This window comes from Macrosteles quadrilineatus, unplaced genomic scaffold (genome assembly GCF_028750875.1).
Source record: "Macrosteles quadrilineatus isolate MER2022 unplaced genomic scaffold, UCM_ALF_1.0 Scaffold_3__2_contigs__length_128488019, whole genome shotgun sequence".
NCBI lineage: Eukaryota > Metazoa > Arthropoda > Insecta > Hemiptera > Cicadellidae > Macrosteles > Macrosteles quadrilineatus.
Genome location: NW_026542596.1, coordinates 87,976,091 through 87,994,591, shown reverse-complemented (window position 1 = coordinate 87,994,591; position 18,501 = coordinate 87,976,091). Strand labels below are relative to the sequence as shown.

Below are 18,501 nucleotides of genomic sequence, written 5' to 3'. Positions count from 1 at the left end.
ACTATCCTCATGTCAATGTTTTAGAATAATGAAATGAAAAGATAAACGAGATTATCGTAAACATTTCCATGTGTTGTATAAATATGTTTGTCAGTAAACCATTCCCTTAAAGAACGAGATTCAAGAAGGCTAGTCTTCCCTTGAAATTCTAGTACTTGACTTAGTAGAAATTATCATCTTTATTCCACAAATTCCTTACGAGAATGTTATCTAACTTTTATGTACTTTAAGAATGACAAGACTACTTATTTGGAAAAAGCCAGTTGTTATACATGCTACTTTTCATATGATTTGGTGTTTGGTTGCCTAATGTATTTCTGTTAGCTTTTTATAACTTACTCCGTTCAGTGAGAAACCTGAGAATTTTTAGTCAACATGAAAAAGTTAGTTGGCCAAATTAGCAAACAAGTTTGTGTAGTTGGTTTATACACAGCTTACTTATTTAAATTAGTTTGATGTATCTGTAAACGTCAATTACTACACCATAAGGCTTCGTTGTAAATTTTCATAATTTTATACTGCATATTTTACCGACTCAGTGTAAATACATCTGATAGGTATAATTAATTAATTTAACTCATTTTATTAGAAGGAAACAAGAGATGTGATACAATTTTGAAATTTTAACGCTAGTGGAAGACGCAATGATACTTCAGTTTTAATTTCATTAGGAGTGTCCCAACTATTATGGAACCATCTAAACGTGCTTCAAATCAGACGATTTCAACTTAAGTGTCACAAGGGTATTCAACAGTCTAATCCATTTAATCCTCAATCCACTATCGCCTTAGGGGATCAACACCAATGATCTTCAACCTAACTACGTGAGACTTGACACTTCACAAAAATTCCATAAATATTACAAAGACACGAGTTTACTGTACCCTAGTAGCACAAATATGTATTTTATAAATATTTTATATATTTAAAGTTGTATTTGATAGAACCTCGAATAAAATATATAAATAATATATCTTTAATAATAGTTTGATATATTCAAATATATATTTAAAATATTACCAAAAAGCAATGCAAAATATAAATTAAATATAATTTTTGAATATATAAAATAGATTCATAATATATATTGATCAAATAAGTATAGAATCTATAATATACATATTTTATATGTATATTTTTCCTATTAAATATTTTTAAAAATTATGTGTTGAGAATATTTTAAATATATATATAACATATTTTTGAAACTATATTATATATTTAAAGTATTTATAAATATATTTTGAAACACGTCAGATATTTTTATTAATAAAATAATAATTTGTAGAATAAATGTAATCTATTATAATTGGCAAATAAATAATTTGCATCTTTTTGTTTTTTATAGTGTCTATCAATTTATACATGCATTTTTTGTATGATAATTGCTGTTGTGAAAGTCTTAAAATTAAGTTAATAATAATTCGTACTCTGAATGGTGTCACTCTATCATGCAGGTAAAGAAAAAAATACTTATATAGTTAAGTTAGTATACATGTTCGACAGCCTACATTTGGGCCAAACGAAAAAATAGTGTTGATGGGTTTTATTTTTTAAATTGCAATATGTGACAATGAATGTGATCATAGAAATCTCGAATGATGGGCTAGAAAAGGGTGCTAGTGACTGGCGACCTTTTAAGAAACGAATTACGGAAAAACAGATTAACAGAATCATATTATACTGTAGTATCAAAAATTTTTCAAGTATTGCAACCATTGCAACTGACGGCCACTCTTTCACCATTTGAAAACTAAAGTTAACAACAGTCACAAGTAGCTCAGAGGTAAGGTAAGAGGCTCATAAGTCGAAGAACCCAGGTTCGAAACCGACCCGGGCTAAAAAAATTTTATCCAGTAATTTTTTCAAAATTTGTTAATATGAACTATTTAATCAATTTACTCAACTGATAGTTGTGCTTTTCATACTAAATCTTCATTATTTTAGGTTTTTATGTTTAGGCCCCATGGGATGTTTGGAAGAGATATTAAATACATTTTTTATTTAAATATTATTTACTAAAATATATTGTTGGAACATATTTTTTTAATATTTAATAGATTCAAAAACATATTTTTTATATATTTAATATATTTTAAATATTATATAAAATTGACATTAATACACACTTGAGATATATAAAATAGATTTTAAATATATTTATTCATATGTATTTAATATTTATTTGTGCTACTAGGGTACTCTAAATTATTCTAAAGCATGTGTACAAATAATATTTTGACGCCAAAACTCCTTGTCACCGATCCGGGTAATAATGGAATGCTTCCGCACAGTCATTGTTGTGGTGGAAAAGGTGCCGAGATAAGAAATTATATGTCAATCCGTTGGGGTTTGACGATTTTTAAATTGCCTGCTAGCCTGCCTTCTAAATATCGGCGCTTTGGCTTGCAATTACTGTATAATGTAACCTGACTGCGCCTTCTGCCAGGATCAGTGGACGACCTTGTAGGTCCTTCTGGAAAATACGAAGGTGGCGTTTTTCTACAGCGACCTTGGCGCGAAACAGTTAAATTCCTTTGTTCTCTTTGTGCCTCTGGCTTTTGAATATGAATTCACTAATTACGTCGTTGACTAAAAGTAAAAACTTTGTTACACTGTCTTTGGTGTACATCAAATTAACACAGACCACACCTCTAATCAAATTACTAGTAGCTTACAGTAGTGTAGGTTCTGTAGCATAGTGGTAAAAATTGAGAACTGACTTATTAATTGTAATTGTAATTAGAATGAATGAGTTTGTCCCTTAAATTGGTCTATGCTGATACCACAGTCTCATCAAGGACATCTAGGTCCTGTTTCGAACCACATTTAAAATCGTGCTTTATACTTATTATCCTATATATTAGCCAAGCATGTTTATTGAAAACCTTTTATCTCAGCTTGTGTGCATCGCAGAGAAAAACTACACATAGGCTAATGTTAGAAAGATATTTTCCTGTAGATGTGCAGAATCCCTTTATAAATATGCTCAAAAATAATCATCAACAAATGAGTTCAATGACCTCTTAGTCTTATTATGGCAGAACATTATAGCAACCCCAACAACACTAGTTGACTCAAGTTTATAGTGTCAAAGATTCGTAATTATTTACCAAATAAAACTTTGATCTCAGAATTTCTTTAAGAAACACGACTAAGATCTCATAATTTGTCCCTAATTAACTTTTCACTACTTTTGACCCAAGAACAATATTCCAAATGACTCTTGAGATTAATGAAAACAGTACACTTTTATACTGTTTTTTACACTTATAATATTTGGCTTTTTGTCTTGTGCCTGTAACCATGGTTCAATTTTTGGTTGTGATCGTTGGGGTTGCAAACATTAGCTTCATTGATGGTCAAATAAAATCCTTAACTTGTTACTTATTCTGGTTTTTAAAGGTAGAAATAAGTTGAAAATTTTCAAGGCTAGTGAAAAATGTAAACGGTATGGGACAGTTATAAAAATTGTAACTGTAATAATTGAAAATAATTTTCCTGATTGTTGGCTCAACCTCAGGTAAATGTGTTCCTTGCATGAAGTATTGATCTTGGCCAAAGGACGTTGACCATAGTGTGCACTATCGCCAAATGCCTAGTCCAAAAGCTCATGGGCTTAATCGGTAGCATTTATTGTCATTGAATGAAGTTGGTTTAAACCCATGTATTCTCTACAAAATAACCGTTAACACTCATAAACAATCATACATTTATAGTACTTGGTTCTCTTAAGCAAACTGAACGTAAAGGAAGTTCATTTTGCTTTTCTAAAAAAGTTAGTGAATTGCATTTATCTTCACAGAAATTGCAATGTTTAACTAATTTTTTAAAACTAAAGGTTAAGTAAGCATAATTGTAGAAACCATTCTTGAGAGTGATAGGCCCTAACCTCCAAGTAAAAAAAGGAAACTTAAAACCAAGAAAAATAATAATTCCTGATATATTTGATATATAATATTTTTATTTATCTCTTCTTCATGCCACAGATGTATTACAATATCAGACAAGTTATACAAGAAACAAATTTTATGTACAATAAAACTGGTTTATAATTTTTCAGATTTTATAAGTAATCTTGTTTAAAACGTGTAATACTAGAAACTCAGATCAAATGAGATGAAAAATGTTAAATTAATCTGACCACAAATGACATGTAACAAAACCACATAAAATGAGATATAATGTCACATTAAACAAAATATTACGATAAAATATACTTCAGAAAACCCAACAACATTTTATAGCATCTTGGTACTCCAAGCCTCTTTATAAGTGGTAAGTTTACACTTTAGAAAATTAGTCTAATCCAAGTCCCAACATATCACAGTTCATTACTTAAACCATAATCTCCTCTAATACAAGGTCGTGGCGAGACAAAAGTGGCAACAGCATTGTCCCGTCAAACCAAAACAGCTGTTGCATTACTTTATTATGAAACATATGGGCAATGTTTATGTTTACACTTGTGTCATTTATTTTATTACCATGGCCGCGGCCCTGTATTAGAGGAGGCTATGCTTAAACTCGATTTTAAAATAGCCAGCTGTTTGAGAACACATTGCACCAAGGAAAGACATAATGTAATAAATCACATTAAATTAAAACCTTCAACATAACACTTGACCCTTGAATAAACAGTTTTTAGGATACCTATGGCTTAACGTCAAAAATTACAGTAAAATAAATTTTATATAGCAGATGGAATAGTGTATTTATTTCTTTGAAATAATACGTTTCAAAAATTTCCAATGAAAATTTGGTATTTTGGCACATTGATTTATATGATCATTTTATAATTAGGCCTAATTACTTAGCCTAACACTTTCTGTAAAAACAAAACTGCTCAAATATTCTACTGAATCATAGCATAAAAATTGACAAATATTAAAAACACAAAAATAAAATCAAAATAAGTTAAAAGGAACTTAAAGTAGGAAAAATCCGGAATGTTTAAACATTTGTCTCAAAAACTCTGGAGTAACCTGCTGGTATATTTTTGTCGTTTTTGATTTTTTTCTTTAAATTAATTACTATAATATAAAATAATATATACAGTATTGTATTTACAATTCTCTTTATTACAAAAATTTAAGGTAATTTTTCTATCACACATCGGTTTGAAAATTTTAAAATTTGTACCTTGATACATGTCTGGTTTATAATATACTTTTGACATCTTTTATATAAATAAATTAAGTTGCTTAACTAATTCATAAAAATTGTCTGTATAAAAGAACAGTATAAAACTGAAATGTAATCTATGACTAGGACTTGTATAAGCTGAAAATAAAATGACAGAAATGTTGCTAGACCTTAGGTCTGTGGGTCTAAAAAGACTTCTGAGTGTATGTCTCCCTAAACTAAGTAATAATTTAAGTATTACAACAGTATTTTCTTGCTCACAAACTAACTCTTTGAGTTCAAGAAAAATAAATAGATTGTTCTACAAAATGTAGAGGTATCACATTAAAAGTAATCTACAGTACTCATTACAAATAAGTGCTGAAAAATAAGTAGTACTACCATTCATACATCCCAAGAGGATCGTAAAACAACCTATCTTTAACACTGAAATAACTATTGATTTAAACTTTAAATTTTAACTATCAACAATACTTGTTCAACAGCAGCAATAACATTGCACTGAGCATTGCAAATAAAATTGTCTAGGGTAAAAAAACAAGTGAAATTCCTTAGACGGTTTGAAAATAAAGTTTTGTGTCCAAGTTATATTGAAGAATTTTAAAAATACCTAGTTAAGTGTGCAATGTTAAAAGTAAAAACTAAACAGTTTGGTCAACTTTTAACAAGGCACACAATCCAACATACGTTTCTTACTTACTTTTCAGCATAACAACTGCATTTTCAACCGCGCTACCAAACAAAATCATTCATGATTAACTCGAAGGGGTCGAGAACACCATTCGGCTACATTTTGATGAGCAATCGCAGACTGGCAACCTCTATTTCCCTTCAGCAGCGCAACCCATAAATATAGTCACATCACAAAACACTATCAAACCGTGCCATCGAGCTCATTCTGGTACCGCTTCGTCAGGTAGCCTGCGGCCTCGGTCATCTGTTCTAGACAACGCTGCAGTCCGTAAAGGTGTCGTCTGAAGCTGTCCTCGACCGTCTGGGTGTAGGTTGGTTTGGTGGACTCCGTCTCGCCTTCCACTCCGGAGTCGTTCTCCAGACCGGCCTCAGAGTCGGTGTCGCTCAGTGTGGAGGCTGTAGAGTTGGTGGAGGCCATGCTAGCAGTGGACGGCCGGCGAATGTGACCCTTGTGTGAGGGAGTCACCGTGTACGGCTGCACTCTCAGAGCCTCTCTGGCCTCCTCGTCTTGCCGCGACTCCGTAGAACTCCACAGCAGCTCTTTCTTCACACAGTTGACCAAGTTGTACAGGCTGTGCAGATTTGTCTTGTCGACGGGCTCACAGTCGCTTCTCCGAGCCACCTGAAGTTTGCAAACGTCGCTTCCGTCTCCGACCTGCATGTCCATCAGACGAGAAGGCACCAGAATGGTTTGGTCCATTTCTTGCACGGCCTCGACAAATGTTTCTATCGCCTTCATGACGCTTTGGTTGGAGAACTCAGTGTCTTTGTGACTGGCAATTCTGCGGAGATGATTTCTGTAACAAACCATCACAATTGCTTGAAAAAATGTCAATAAAATGCAATTGATTGACAGGAGGCAAAATGTTAATTTACAAAAAAATTTAAATTCTACATGGACTCCTTGAAACTAATTCTATGCCTTGATATTTTTTTTCAATTCGGTTAGAATCCTCAAAGTGTATTAGTCCGCGTCTAAGAATACACGGTTAAGTAAGTTATTTGATCAATTTAGACTTGAACCAATAAATATTGAATAGCTTCTTCATCAGCATCGTACATGATATAGGCCTAAGTCAAATAACACTTGTAATAACATATTTACACTTAGCCTATACTATTTAGGCCTACTCACAAGACAGTAAATACATATAAAAGATGGTAAGTGGTGATCGATTTCAATTGGACACTCCAATCAAAATCGATCACCACAATTACTATCTTTTATATCTATTTACCGTATTGTGAGTAAACAGTATAAGTGTAAATATATTTTTATAAATGTTATTTGACAATTTTTTGTGCTTTCAAATAAATATTGAGCTAGAATACTTTTTACAAGAATCACCAGTGTTGGGGAAGCTACTTTTAAAATGTAGCTAGCTACAACTACTGCTACATTTCCAAAAAAGTAGCTTAGCTACAGCTACAGTTCCGAAAAAGTAGCTAGCTACAACCACAACTACAATGAAATGTAGCTACAGCTACAATTTTAGCTACTTTTCCAAAGACGTTAATTTTTATTCCACGCACATTAGGTAAATGTAAAATTAATTGCAACTACATTTTTATTGAACAAACATTTAAAAAAATGTCAGTATTGTATCTAACATTACTTGGAAAACAAATTATTCCTAGATTGTATTTAATTTGTTGGCATTATACAGTAAACCTAACATTACAACAACAGAACCAAATAGTTGGGTGTCCCAATATATTTAGTAATTATTTTTAAATATTGCATTATTTTTAAGCATCTTAAAATGTAATTTTCATTAAGTTCAAAGTACATACAACCAAACTATATTTTAAAAGCTAATTTTATTAATTTATTTTAGATTCATTTATAGATGTTTTGTATCAACAATTAACACCAATAAAACTGCAAAATAATTATTTAAAAATACTTTTTGTGTTACAGAGCCTAGCCTACTGAAATTGGAGTTTATTGCCTTTCTTTACTTTTAATGTTAAAAACAACATTGCTATAGATTTTAAAGTGATAAATTACTTATTCTACGAATAACACTTTTCAATGTCAAGAAATCGTCCTTTATTATTGTCATTATGCATAGGGAAAATTGTGCTTCAACCTAGTTGGTAGAGAAAACAGTATCCAGCAACTTATCCTGGAATCGGTTTTTAATTTAAACATGATGCAATTTGTAAAGTAAAAATAACATGTAGGCCTACTTGGCTATGTAACAAGTTGGCTATAGTAGGCTTGTTCTTGCAAGGACTAAACAGATATATTCATAATAATTGAACTTGGTATTCGTCTTAAACCATAGCCTCAGTCCTATACAAGAGCTGTTAGCAGGAGCAAACTATGCTATTTTTTCAATGTAAGTTTCATGTTATATGGAGATTTTTTCAATACAATTATCATGTAGTCTAGGCATATCTTAAATCTCATCAGGTAATTTCCTCTTTGCTAATTTAGTAAACCTTTGAAAAATCTTCGTAATCTAACCAAGGAAGGGCTTGTGATGATAAACCACAATCAACAGCTGAAGCAAAGGTTGATAGACCAGCTTTCTCATTATTTCAAGGTGTGTTGGTTTCCATTAAACCCCAAGTTAAAGCATTATCGATATAATAAAGAAACTAAATTGATTACTAATTCCCCTGTCCTGTCAATCACTTGCAAGCATTCAATTCAATAGCTTCTCTTGTCCCCGGTACCGTTTGAACGTCGTCTGCATCTAGCGATTTTATTTTATCTGACAGTAATCATAGAGTAGTAAATTAAGGAAATGAGAGCCAAAAATGTGGATAACACTCATTTAATGGCCTCTATGTCCACACAACGTTGTAATAGGGAATGAAACGGCTGCAACCAGCTGTTTGAAGCAAAGAAAGTAGGCCTAATTTTTTTGAAAATCTCAGCTAAAAAAGAGGTTGTTTCACGTAAGGTTGAGGTTATGATAAAAATCACTATCTCAAACAAATGTTAATGTAGCGAGAAAAGTAGCTAAAATTCCGCTACAACTACTTTAAAAATGTAGCTAGCTACAGCTAAAGCTACAAAATCTTAAAAGTAGCGTAGCTACAGCTAACGCTACAAAAAAAGTAGCGCGCTACTTCCCAACACTGAGAATCACCAAATTAACTCTTGGTTTCATTCACAAATTAGCCTATATTCTACGGTTAAATAGGTTCATTAATTCATCCAAGAGATAGTACAGTAATAGAAGGTTAATAGTTCATCACAAAGCCCTCTTAAAACTAAATAATGCTTATTAAAATTTGAACTATAGGCCTACCTTTTTATATAAATTGATAAGGGTGTTAGGGTCCCAAAAGAGGAGTGATGTTTGTTAACCCTCAATCGGTGACACTACCGAGTTTTCCTGCGGGTGCGTTTGTTTTTATAGAAAAATATGTGATAGGCCTATCTCCATCAATTTTGTTCTCGTTTTCGTCCCTCAAAACGTACAATGTCACGATTTCCCTACCAAGGCCTAAATCATTTTGAAGAGGTTAGGAATACACATTAGTAGGTAGGCCTATATTTAAATGTTTTTAGGGGTTATTAATAACAGAACAGAGAAAATTTCAATACAAAAAAATGTTTAATAAAAACGAGCTGTTGGCCCGTCCTACGTACGGGAATAGAGCAGTCCATTAAAACTGTATTAGCGTGTCTATTAGTAATTAAAGCATAGTTTAAGCAGTTTAATATTTATAGTAAAGAAATGAAAAAGCTACCAAGATGAACTAAAACATGTTTTCATTATTTTCCCAACCTTTCCTAAAAAAGTCGAGTAGTAGAATAATTTTCATAAGCTTTCTTTTGAAGATTCGTGAGCTTCGATTCGTACACAGCAATGGTTATAGAATCTTACTTATTTTCTATAATCAATGACAAAATCACAGAGTAAATAAACTAACCTCATATTTCTATAGAATATTAATTTATTCAACCAGCTGTTAGTTATAACAAATTCTATTGCAAACTAAATATTTTAAAGACTGCTCAAAAAAATAAATTAGAACATCTAGTATTTTACTAGGATACGAGAATTTTATATATTAGATATTTAAATAAACTCTCATCCTCTTACCGAATAAATGAACGTATCAATGATTAAAGCATTACACATAGTATAAATAAGTCAATTCTACGTGTGTCATTTCATTTTCATCCAAATGCTAAATTTGTGTCGAAAACGCTGAATGTTTACAGCTGTTACGATAAGCAAATGGTATTATAACAAAAGCTAGAGTAGAATGTTAGCGTTGGCTGCTAGACTTTTTAAATTTAAATCTTAATTTTTAAAAAACTGAAACCGTAAACAAAAATTATGGCTTTGACATTCCCTAGTTCTCAAAATTACCTTTCTTTCAACACAAAAATCATGAAAATCCGCCAAGTGGTTGATTTAGAATCGTGAAATAAAAAAACCCTGTCACGTTTTAATATATATGATTCCATCGTTGTTTTTTTGGAGAATAGTTAAACTGTTGTAGCTTTCTTGTTTATATAAGTCTATTTTGATCTGAAACTTGGCAAATTTATTTATTTTAAACTAATTTATTCATGTTTTATTAAAAAAACACACTTGATTGTACTTTCTGTAGCAGAAAACCTACATAAAAACCTATTGTTATTTAATAAAGCTAATTTAGATAAAGTGGAATCAGACAAATGGGAATTCGCTTAGTCTGCAAGTTTGCTGCGACAGGAGTATTTATTTTCTCTGTAACTATTAGGCATAGGCGTACAACACTTCTAAATTACTTGTTGTTAATCCCTACAAAATTGTGTTAGAGAAAATTAAAATACTTTCGGAGAATTCGGATAAGCCAATTTTAACTCAATCAAACCCAATTCACATAGTAGTTAGTATGATTATGCTGGTTCGAGAACTCGTTTGAATAAATGTATTTACACATTTGTACCGGATTTCATCATATCGGATGATTTTTACTTGAGAGTTATCACGCTAAGGGACACATGTTATAGGAAATATTGTATATGAACAAATGAACTTAGAACGGATGTCGTTATGGTTTCTGGGTACTTGAAAAAAAAAATCAGTCCCGGGTCTAGGTCTTACCACGAGACCTACAGTAATAGCTCATTCCCTATTTGGGAAATAAGTTGAAAGAGTTAAATTAAAAAAAAAAAATAGAAGAGGAACTTCAACTACAGAAGATATGAGTTTCCTATTCCTTCATTTAAATAAGCAATTAACTGTGAATGTTTTATACCAAGCAATTTGGAATTGATATCTAAAATAAACCTCTCAAATTTACACAATTCATATGTACTTATAAATTACAGTGAACTATTCACCGGGTGTAGGGAATAATGGCATTTTGCAACCCTCTGTGTTCAGGTAAAAGAACTGAAAGTACTTTAGGTTGGCGGCCTTGATATTCTAGAAATCTGATTGAAAAAGCTCTTTTTTCACGCTGTTTAAACGCTACCTATAACTAAGTTAGAAGTTAAATCAAATAAGTTACAATACTTTTGATAGTAGGGAGAAAGATCAAGCATAGACGGGATCAAAGACTTTTTAAAACATAGACTTTACCTATAAAAATAATATTGATCAATCATAATTTAGGCTAGATCTAACATCAAAGAGAGGCTTGAATTTTTATCACACGTTAGCAATGAATCTTTGTAAGCAGACATTTTTGGCATACAGGTTATTTAGAAACTTACGTTAACTAACTTAGTTTTCTAAATTCTAAGCCTATCCAGTAACATTTAAAAGTATAATTTAAGTATAGGAATTTTCAGTTTTCAGCTTTGTGTTTTTGCCAAATTTAGTTTAGGTTTTGGTACAGGTAAGCCTACTTTTTTATTATAGTATTTAAAAAAATAAATCAAACTCTTAAATGACATGACACAATCTATCTGACAATATTCAGTCGAGGATTAAGGATACAAGTACCTATCCAAGTAAGTACTAAAAACTTAAATGAGTCAAGGGAGTATTAATAATTATTGTCAACTGGTATTATGTATGGTAACGTACCGGTACCCTAAGTGCAGTAAATGCAAAATTAGATAAAACATATAAAGACAGTTTTGGATTGTTTTGCTTAGGCTTCTTGGTTGAATTTTTGTTTTATTTGAGTGTTCAACAAATATTTTAGAATTTTTGGTGATAAGTTACCTATCTAGAAAGATTGTGTTAAATTAAAAGAATGGATCAACTTAGGCTTTAAAACCGTAGTTAGTGATGTGGGCCCCGGGTAAATACCCAGTGGGTAGGTAAATATAAATTGGGTATTTACCCGGGAATTTACCCCAGGCCAGGGTAAATACCCAAAAACTGGGTATTTATAATTTGTATTAAAGTTAGAGAAGATTGAGATGTTTTTTTGCAATTATAACCCTGTAAGGATAGTAAAATGATGATAAAATGTGTTAAATAAAATTTCATATGGTCACTACTAGCATTTTACTTCTGGGTACAATCGCTATAAATACCCAGGTCTGAGCATAAAGCATAACCGGCATAAATACCCTGGTCGCATGGTTGCACTGCTCTTGACTTCGTATCATTTTTTAATTTCTATGATAGATAGATGAATTTATTTTATTGAAAGTGAAGAAAAATAATTTGCAAAGTAATAATTATCTATACTTATTTAATACGCAAGCAGGATTTTTGTGACAATTACTCCTCCGGAACTACTGAACCGATTGACATGTTTTTGGTGTCATTGTAAAGAGCGTAACGTGAAGTTGTGCAGGAAACTTTCTTTTTAGGTAAATAATTAGAGAGTGAGGCCCTGGGGCCCTTTAAAGATTCGTATTTATCCATAAGATTAACATGGGAAACAAAATTTTTTATGAAACTCCAGCTGTTGTCAGAAATTAAAAGTGAAATATTTATTTATGGTATCCATGGTAACAAAGAACAAACCCACAAAATTTAAAAATGTAAACAATCAGAACTAACTGTCAAATTAATTTTGATTTCAAAATTCCACACAGCTGGTCCAAATATATTAAATACTGCATGATTATTAGAACAGGAACTGTATGGATCATAAACATAAATAAAATATGCCACTCGCCCGAATGTAAACATTTAACATTGATTAAATGGAACTACTGTCAAACTATATGTTAATGTCATTAGTATGGGATTCTTTCAGTTACGTCATTTGTTGACCGAGTCTGTCCAATATTTTTTAGCTGCTATTTTACATTTACAACAATATTTTACAGGAAATAATTGCTAGATAAACTCATGGATATAAGTAATAATTCAGATTCTTCAATCATTGCTGTTGTTGTTAAAACTGTGCATCCGCAGCAAACCAATATTTCCATTTACCTGGCTTAATTTCTACAAACATATTCCCTGAAAATGGTCATTGTTTCCTACATAAATAACAATAAGTTAATTTTAATATGAGTACCTAGGTTTGCTGCTACAGGGAAGGTAGGTGTGTTTTTGTTGAAATGTGGACAGCTTAGTATGATTGTTATTGGTTTGCAAATCCTAATTGCTCGAATTCGAGCAACATGTACACTAGTTATTTATAAATACATGAAAATTTAACCTAGTTGTGGCCTAGGCGTGTAAACAATTTAAGAAAATAATTAAAGTTCAATCTGTAGGATGGCAGTATTAAATAAATAATATTTTTGTTCTAGATCTTTTGTTGGTATCAATGGTATCAAAATAATAAAAAAAACTAATTTCATAAACTTGTGATACAAAACATTTAAATCTATAGCACAATAAATCTTTCAAAATTATATTAAGTTAGACCAAAAAACAGGAGATACATTTTTTTAGTAGGTTTATCCAAATATATTATTGTTTCCAACTAAGCGGTAACATAGAAAAGTTTAATTTCTTTTAGTATTCTGCCATTCTGCCTTAGGTCTGTCTAGCCTTCCATGCCATTTATACGATAAACATTTTAACTATCATAATTTAATAACAGTGGAAGTAGGTTTAGGTTCACTATTTCTCTGATGAGGTGTTGTCTTGATAATAAACGAAACCCCATTCTTATTTAAAAACTTAATGTTTTATTTTAAAAAGTCCTAAATCATTAAATAAAAGTTGTTGTATTAATAGTCCAAGATAAAAGGTACTAGCAAAGCTTCAAGTTACAGTAAAAGATGTTATAGACTATCCTAATTTTTCATGTAATGATAACAATAACATATTTAGGGGTGAATATAAATGAATTCCTATCGATTTCATAAATACCCAAAATACCCGGGTATTTATGGATTTTGGGTATTTACCCGGGTAAATATCCAGGGTATTTACCCTGAGTTTTAAATACCCGGGTATTTTACATCACTAACCGTAGTGCATTTTTTTTAAGTAAGTTAACTAGCCTACAGTAAGACACAATTTACTTTTAACATAGGCCTATTGTTTAACTTAGAGATAAGTTATTGGTAAGTTAAACCGTTCGTTTTACTTATAGCATTATATTTGTTAAATAAGGTTGCAATCTTATCGTTTTCAGCCCTTGCCTAAATACCAAAGTTGTATATTACTAAAATGAGTTTAGGCCTAGGTCCTACACTTCTAAAAGGTTAACTTTGCCTACTTGGTCAAGACCTTAAAAAACAATAATTTCTTTGTATCTAAATGTAGGTAGGCTACTTGTAGCTTTAATGGTTTTACACCTCTCTTGCTGCACTTTAGTTTACGTCCTACACTCATTCAAATGAATATATCGATCCATAGGCTATATCGATTATTTCATTCAATATATATTTATATATATATAAATATATCTATTTGCCGTGGAAATAAATTAAATATATCAAGTTTGGTTAAAATAGGTTAACCTAACCTAACTGACCGAATGAAATAATCGATAGGATTGAATTATCTATTATAACATATTTCTATAACACTATTTCATTCGAATAAGTGTAGGACGTAAACTTAAGTGCAGCCTTTTATTACCTAAGTTTAAAATTAGGCCTTTCAAATAAGTAGGCCCTAGGCCTACTTATTTGAAAAGATATTGACTGAACACTAAGTTAAGGACAATGTTGGAAGAAATTTTACTAAACCATAACTTAGCAATTTCAAAATGTGTGTCAGACAAATGTATAAAAACGGGTAGGGCCTACAGTTTCTTAACTGGGCTATGCTAATATCGATTGAAACTAGCGAATTGAAAATATTGATTAATAATCGATATTTCTAAATATAGGCCTATCTATTATAAAATTAAACTATCATAACCTAACCAACCAAACTTGCTGATGATGAAAAAATCGCATGAAGGATTACTAATCGAATCGGTAGTTTCAATCGATATTAGAATAGTCCAGTTAAGAAACTGTACCCATAAAAACCCTATTAGGACTAGGCTATAATATTAGTTTGACTTTTTAGTGAGCTTTCTCGCCATTGGAATGTTATAGTACTGTAGTAACTTAGTTTAGGCCTAAGTTACATGTGGGATATAACGTTAATTCCAGCTTAATGAAAATATGAAGTATCGTTGATTTGGGCCATAAATCTTTCTAGTCAATCTGACATTTCATTGCAAAATTTTTAGGGTGTGCCATGTGAATCAGTATGTTAGCCTTGGGGACATGGTATTCTAGAATGATGACAAATGAGCGTCAAAAATAGTAGTTACCTGTTTGAATCCATTTTCTTGTGGATAGGAGTTTCACTTAGGCTATTGTTTGAAAATTCGCGTGTCAACATACCACGAAAACGATATGCTCTACGAGAAAATCGACTAAAACACAACACCGCAAGCGCACAGATCACTCTCAGACAACAGCTGAGCTGCAACGGGCGGCTGCTTCGGTTGTGAAACGTCTTTTATAGACTCGGCATCAGTGACGTTGGAGGCTCGTGAGGTACGGTTGCAGTTTTGCAGTGAGTTCATTTTGAGAGGATACTACATAAAGTGTGTTGAATGTGCAGTATTATTTATGGTTAAGGCTGCTGCAAAATTATCGTAATGTTTGTTCATGTATAACAAATAGCATAGAACCAATTATATTATATTTGTTATTTTGCCATATAGACAATAGACAATTCTTTATTCCGTTAAACAATATATACATTGCAATAGGAAAGGCCAGTACAATTTCAACGCATTAAACTATAATACAGTCATCATTATGAAAACATTAAACAAAAGTTTTACAATTCAAATAATCTTTGGTGGAGAAAAAGGCATTTGCTTTAAGGAGTACAGAGATGGCTGACTTAAATTTGACATAGTTGAGATTTCTTAATTCTAGTGGTAACTTATTGTATAACTGTAACTGTTGGTACAAATGACAATTCAAGGTTTTACTTTGCCTGGGTGGACAGATCATTTCTATTTCTGGTTAAGTGTACATGACAGGAAGCTTGTGTAGAAAAAGAGTTGATATTTTGTTTTACATGGAGGAGGTTACTAAAAATATACAAAGAAGGGTATGTTCCTAAATATACAAGACTGTGTATGTCGGTTATATCAGAATATATATCCCTGAATATATTAGACTACTAACTAAAACAACTCTTCTCTGTTGGACACAGACCTGCAACTGTTTGTCACATTACTTCATTGTACACATAACTTAATATATTGTTTTATATGCTTAAAAACAGTCAAGTATCCTTGATCACTGGGCTTTCAATAAAAATGGTCCTCCGAGCTCGCTACGACGGCGGGAGCGAATTTTGAATTTGAATATCACCCACCATGTTATCATGGGCCAAGTCACACAGTATTACCACGTGCTGTTGTCCACCACGACCGCTTCGCTTGCTGAGCGATCTTTTTGAGACTGCCTTGACGGTAGTTTTGTCTAGCTCATGCGCAAAGGTGCATCTCAGCTCGAATGGTCAAGCCATTTTAAAGTTTGAAAACAATGCAGTTTAATACAGTTTCAAATACAATTTTACAAGTTTCTTTTGTTTGTTGTTGTAATAATAAAAAAAATAATTATGGTTTGCTCTTTACTGTACTAACAAAATCAATAAACCATTTAATTGCTTCCAAAAACACTTTTACTACTTAAAAAATTACAGAAAATTTACATGTAATCCTAAATAGGTAAGATTTGTTTATTATGTTAAGCGAATTAAAATGAAAATCAGCTCAAAACTCCCGCCGCGGACGTGGCTGGTTTGGCATGGCATGGCATGGCTCCAGGTAAAACGTCCGCACGCGATGGTATAGTGGCGGATAAAATTATATGGCTTGCACGGTAAGTATATTTTATAACTATATCATGGCCTTTTCTTGTCCTCTAATCTTATACATGTATCAGAGAGTAATATACTTATTTACTGTATAGATGATCGTTGGGACTAGTGTAGTGATGACTTTGCAAGTTCTTCGCATGTTGTACTTCATGTAGCATTAGTAACAGCTGACAATAAGCCGCTCTGCCCGCTCAGCCGGTTTCTGCTCTGCAACGCAACGCAATAACAACAGAACGAGAACACAACAGATTGTTTCAGATTCTGCTTTTACCAACGCCTTTTTTACGTTCGTCAATTTTGTTCCTCTAGTTTCTACCTTCTGTACTGTAACTACTGTATTGTTTGTTGTTTGTTATCCTGGTAGTTGTCATCCAGCTTGATAGTTGTGTAATTTTCGTTTAATTTTATAACAATAGTTAGTGATATAATCGTATAACAGACAGTTATGAAGCTCTGCGTGGTGAACTCACTCATTTTATCTATTTTCATTCTGATATGTTGTGAAAATTATGTTCAATCAGCATCTACTGATATCGAACTTGATGCCAAAGCTCAATTAACTCATCGCTTGGACAGTCTAAACCTTTTAGTGTACACCTTTTTACTCATATTAACAGTTTTGACAATATGGTTATTCAAGCACAGAAGGCTTCGTTTTCTTCACGAAACAGGACTTGCAGTGATTTATGGTAGGCCTAACTTAAGCAAACTAATATTGTAAATATGTTTTTTTACTCCCCATTCTATCTGGGTCCTAGTATGCAGCTGTACAAGTGTCTCCCTAAACTTAAACTGCAATAGGCTAACAAGTTGGTAATAGGCATGAGCATCAATAGGTCCACCATTGATGTTTACCATCGATGGTAATCCATAACATTGTCGCGAAAACATCAATGTCACTGGGGCTAAAATAGCGATCTGTCATGGAAAACATTGATTTATTTATTTCAATAGCTACTTGGCCAAAAACATCAATGTTGGACAAAAACATCGACGATACAGAAACATCGGTAATCTGAGACCATCCATGTATAAAACATCGAACATCGATTCTCCAAAAACATTGACAGTTGATGCACATTCCTAGTTGGTAATTTGTCAAAAAGTTTCGATGGACTTTTATAAGTGAAGCGATGCTAACAATCACATGTGTCCTCCTAAACTACTGGTTACGCTTCTATAGACAATTGTGTTAAGTTTAATTCATCTAGAAGTTTTACTGTTCTTTCATAATCAAAGCGATGAAAACAATCATGTATTGATTGGCTACTGTTTATATCCTAACTTAACTCAACACATGAAAATACCATGGAGTTAAACTTAACTTAGGCCTAATAGGTATGTTTTAAATTCCTTAATAATTTGCAGTTTCACATAACACTTAAATAAATCCCTAACTTAAATCAATTTACTGTCCATAAAACATAATATCACTTAAACAATGCATGGACAAAATTAAGATGCATAGTTTCAATAAGATGAATAA

At 32.0% G+C, this 18,501-nt stretch overlaps 2 protein-coding genes across 15 annotated transcripts in view; one reads left to right on the top strand and one right to left on the bottom strand.

Moving 5' to 3' along the window:
* Positions 1-3,944: 3,944 nt before the first annotated feature.
* LOC128990361 (uncharacterized) lies at positions 3,945-15,601 on the bottom strand. Its single transcript, XM_054412706.1, has 2 exons — positions 15,442-15,601; positions 3,945-6,635 (listed from the first exon to the last, which is right to left on the bottom strand). The coding sequence occupies exons 1-2, from the start codon at positions 15,510-15,512 to the stop codon at positions 6,020-6,022; spliced, it is 687 nt and encodes a 228-aa protein (XP_054268681.1). The 5' UTR covers positions 15,513-15,601; the 3' UTR covers positions 3,945-6,019.
* Positions 15,602-17,408: 1,807 nt separating this feature from the next.
* LOC128988848 (sodium/hydrogen exchanger 6-like) overlaps positions 17,409-18,501 on the top strand; it is a 36,851-nt gene continuing 35,758 nt past the window's right edge. For all 14 annotated transcript variants that reach the window (XR_008490437.1, XR_008490435.1, XR_008490436.1 and 11 more), the window contains exon 1: positions 17,409-17,704. Coding sequence is in view for 10 of the 14 variants with exons in the window: in XM_054410557.1 (XP_054266532.1) it covers positions 17,461-17,704 (244 nt within the window). In the remaining 4 variants the exon portion in view is untranslated. The remainder of the gene's footprint in view (positions 17,705-18,501) is intronic.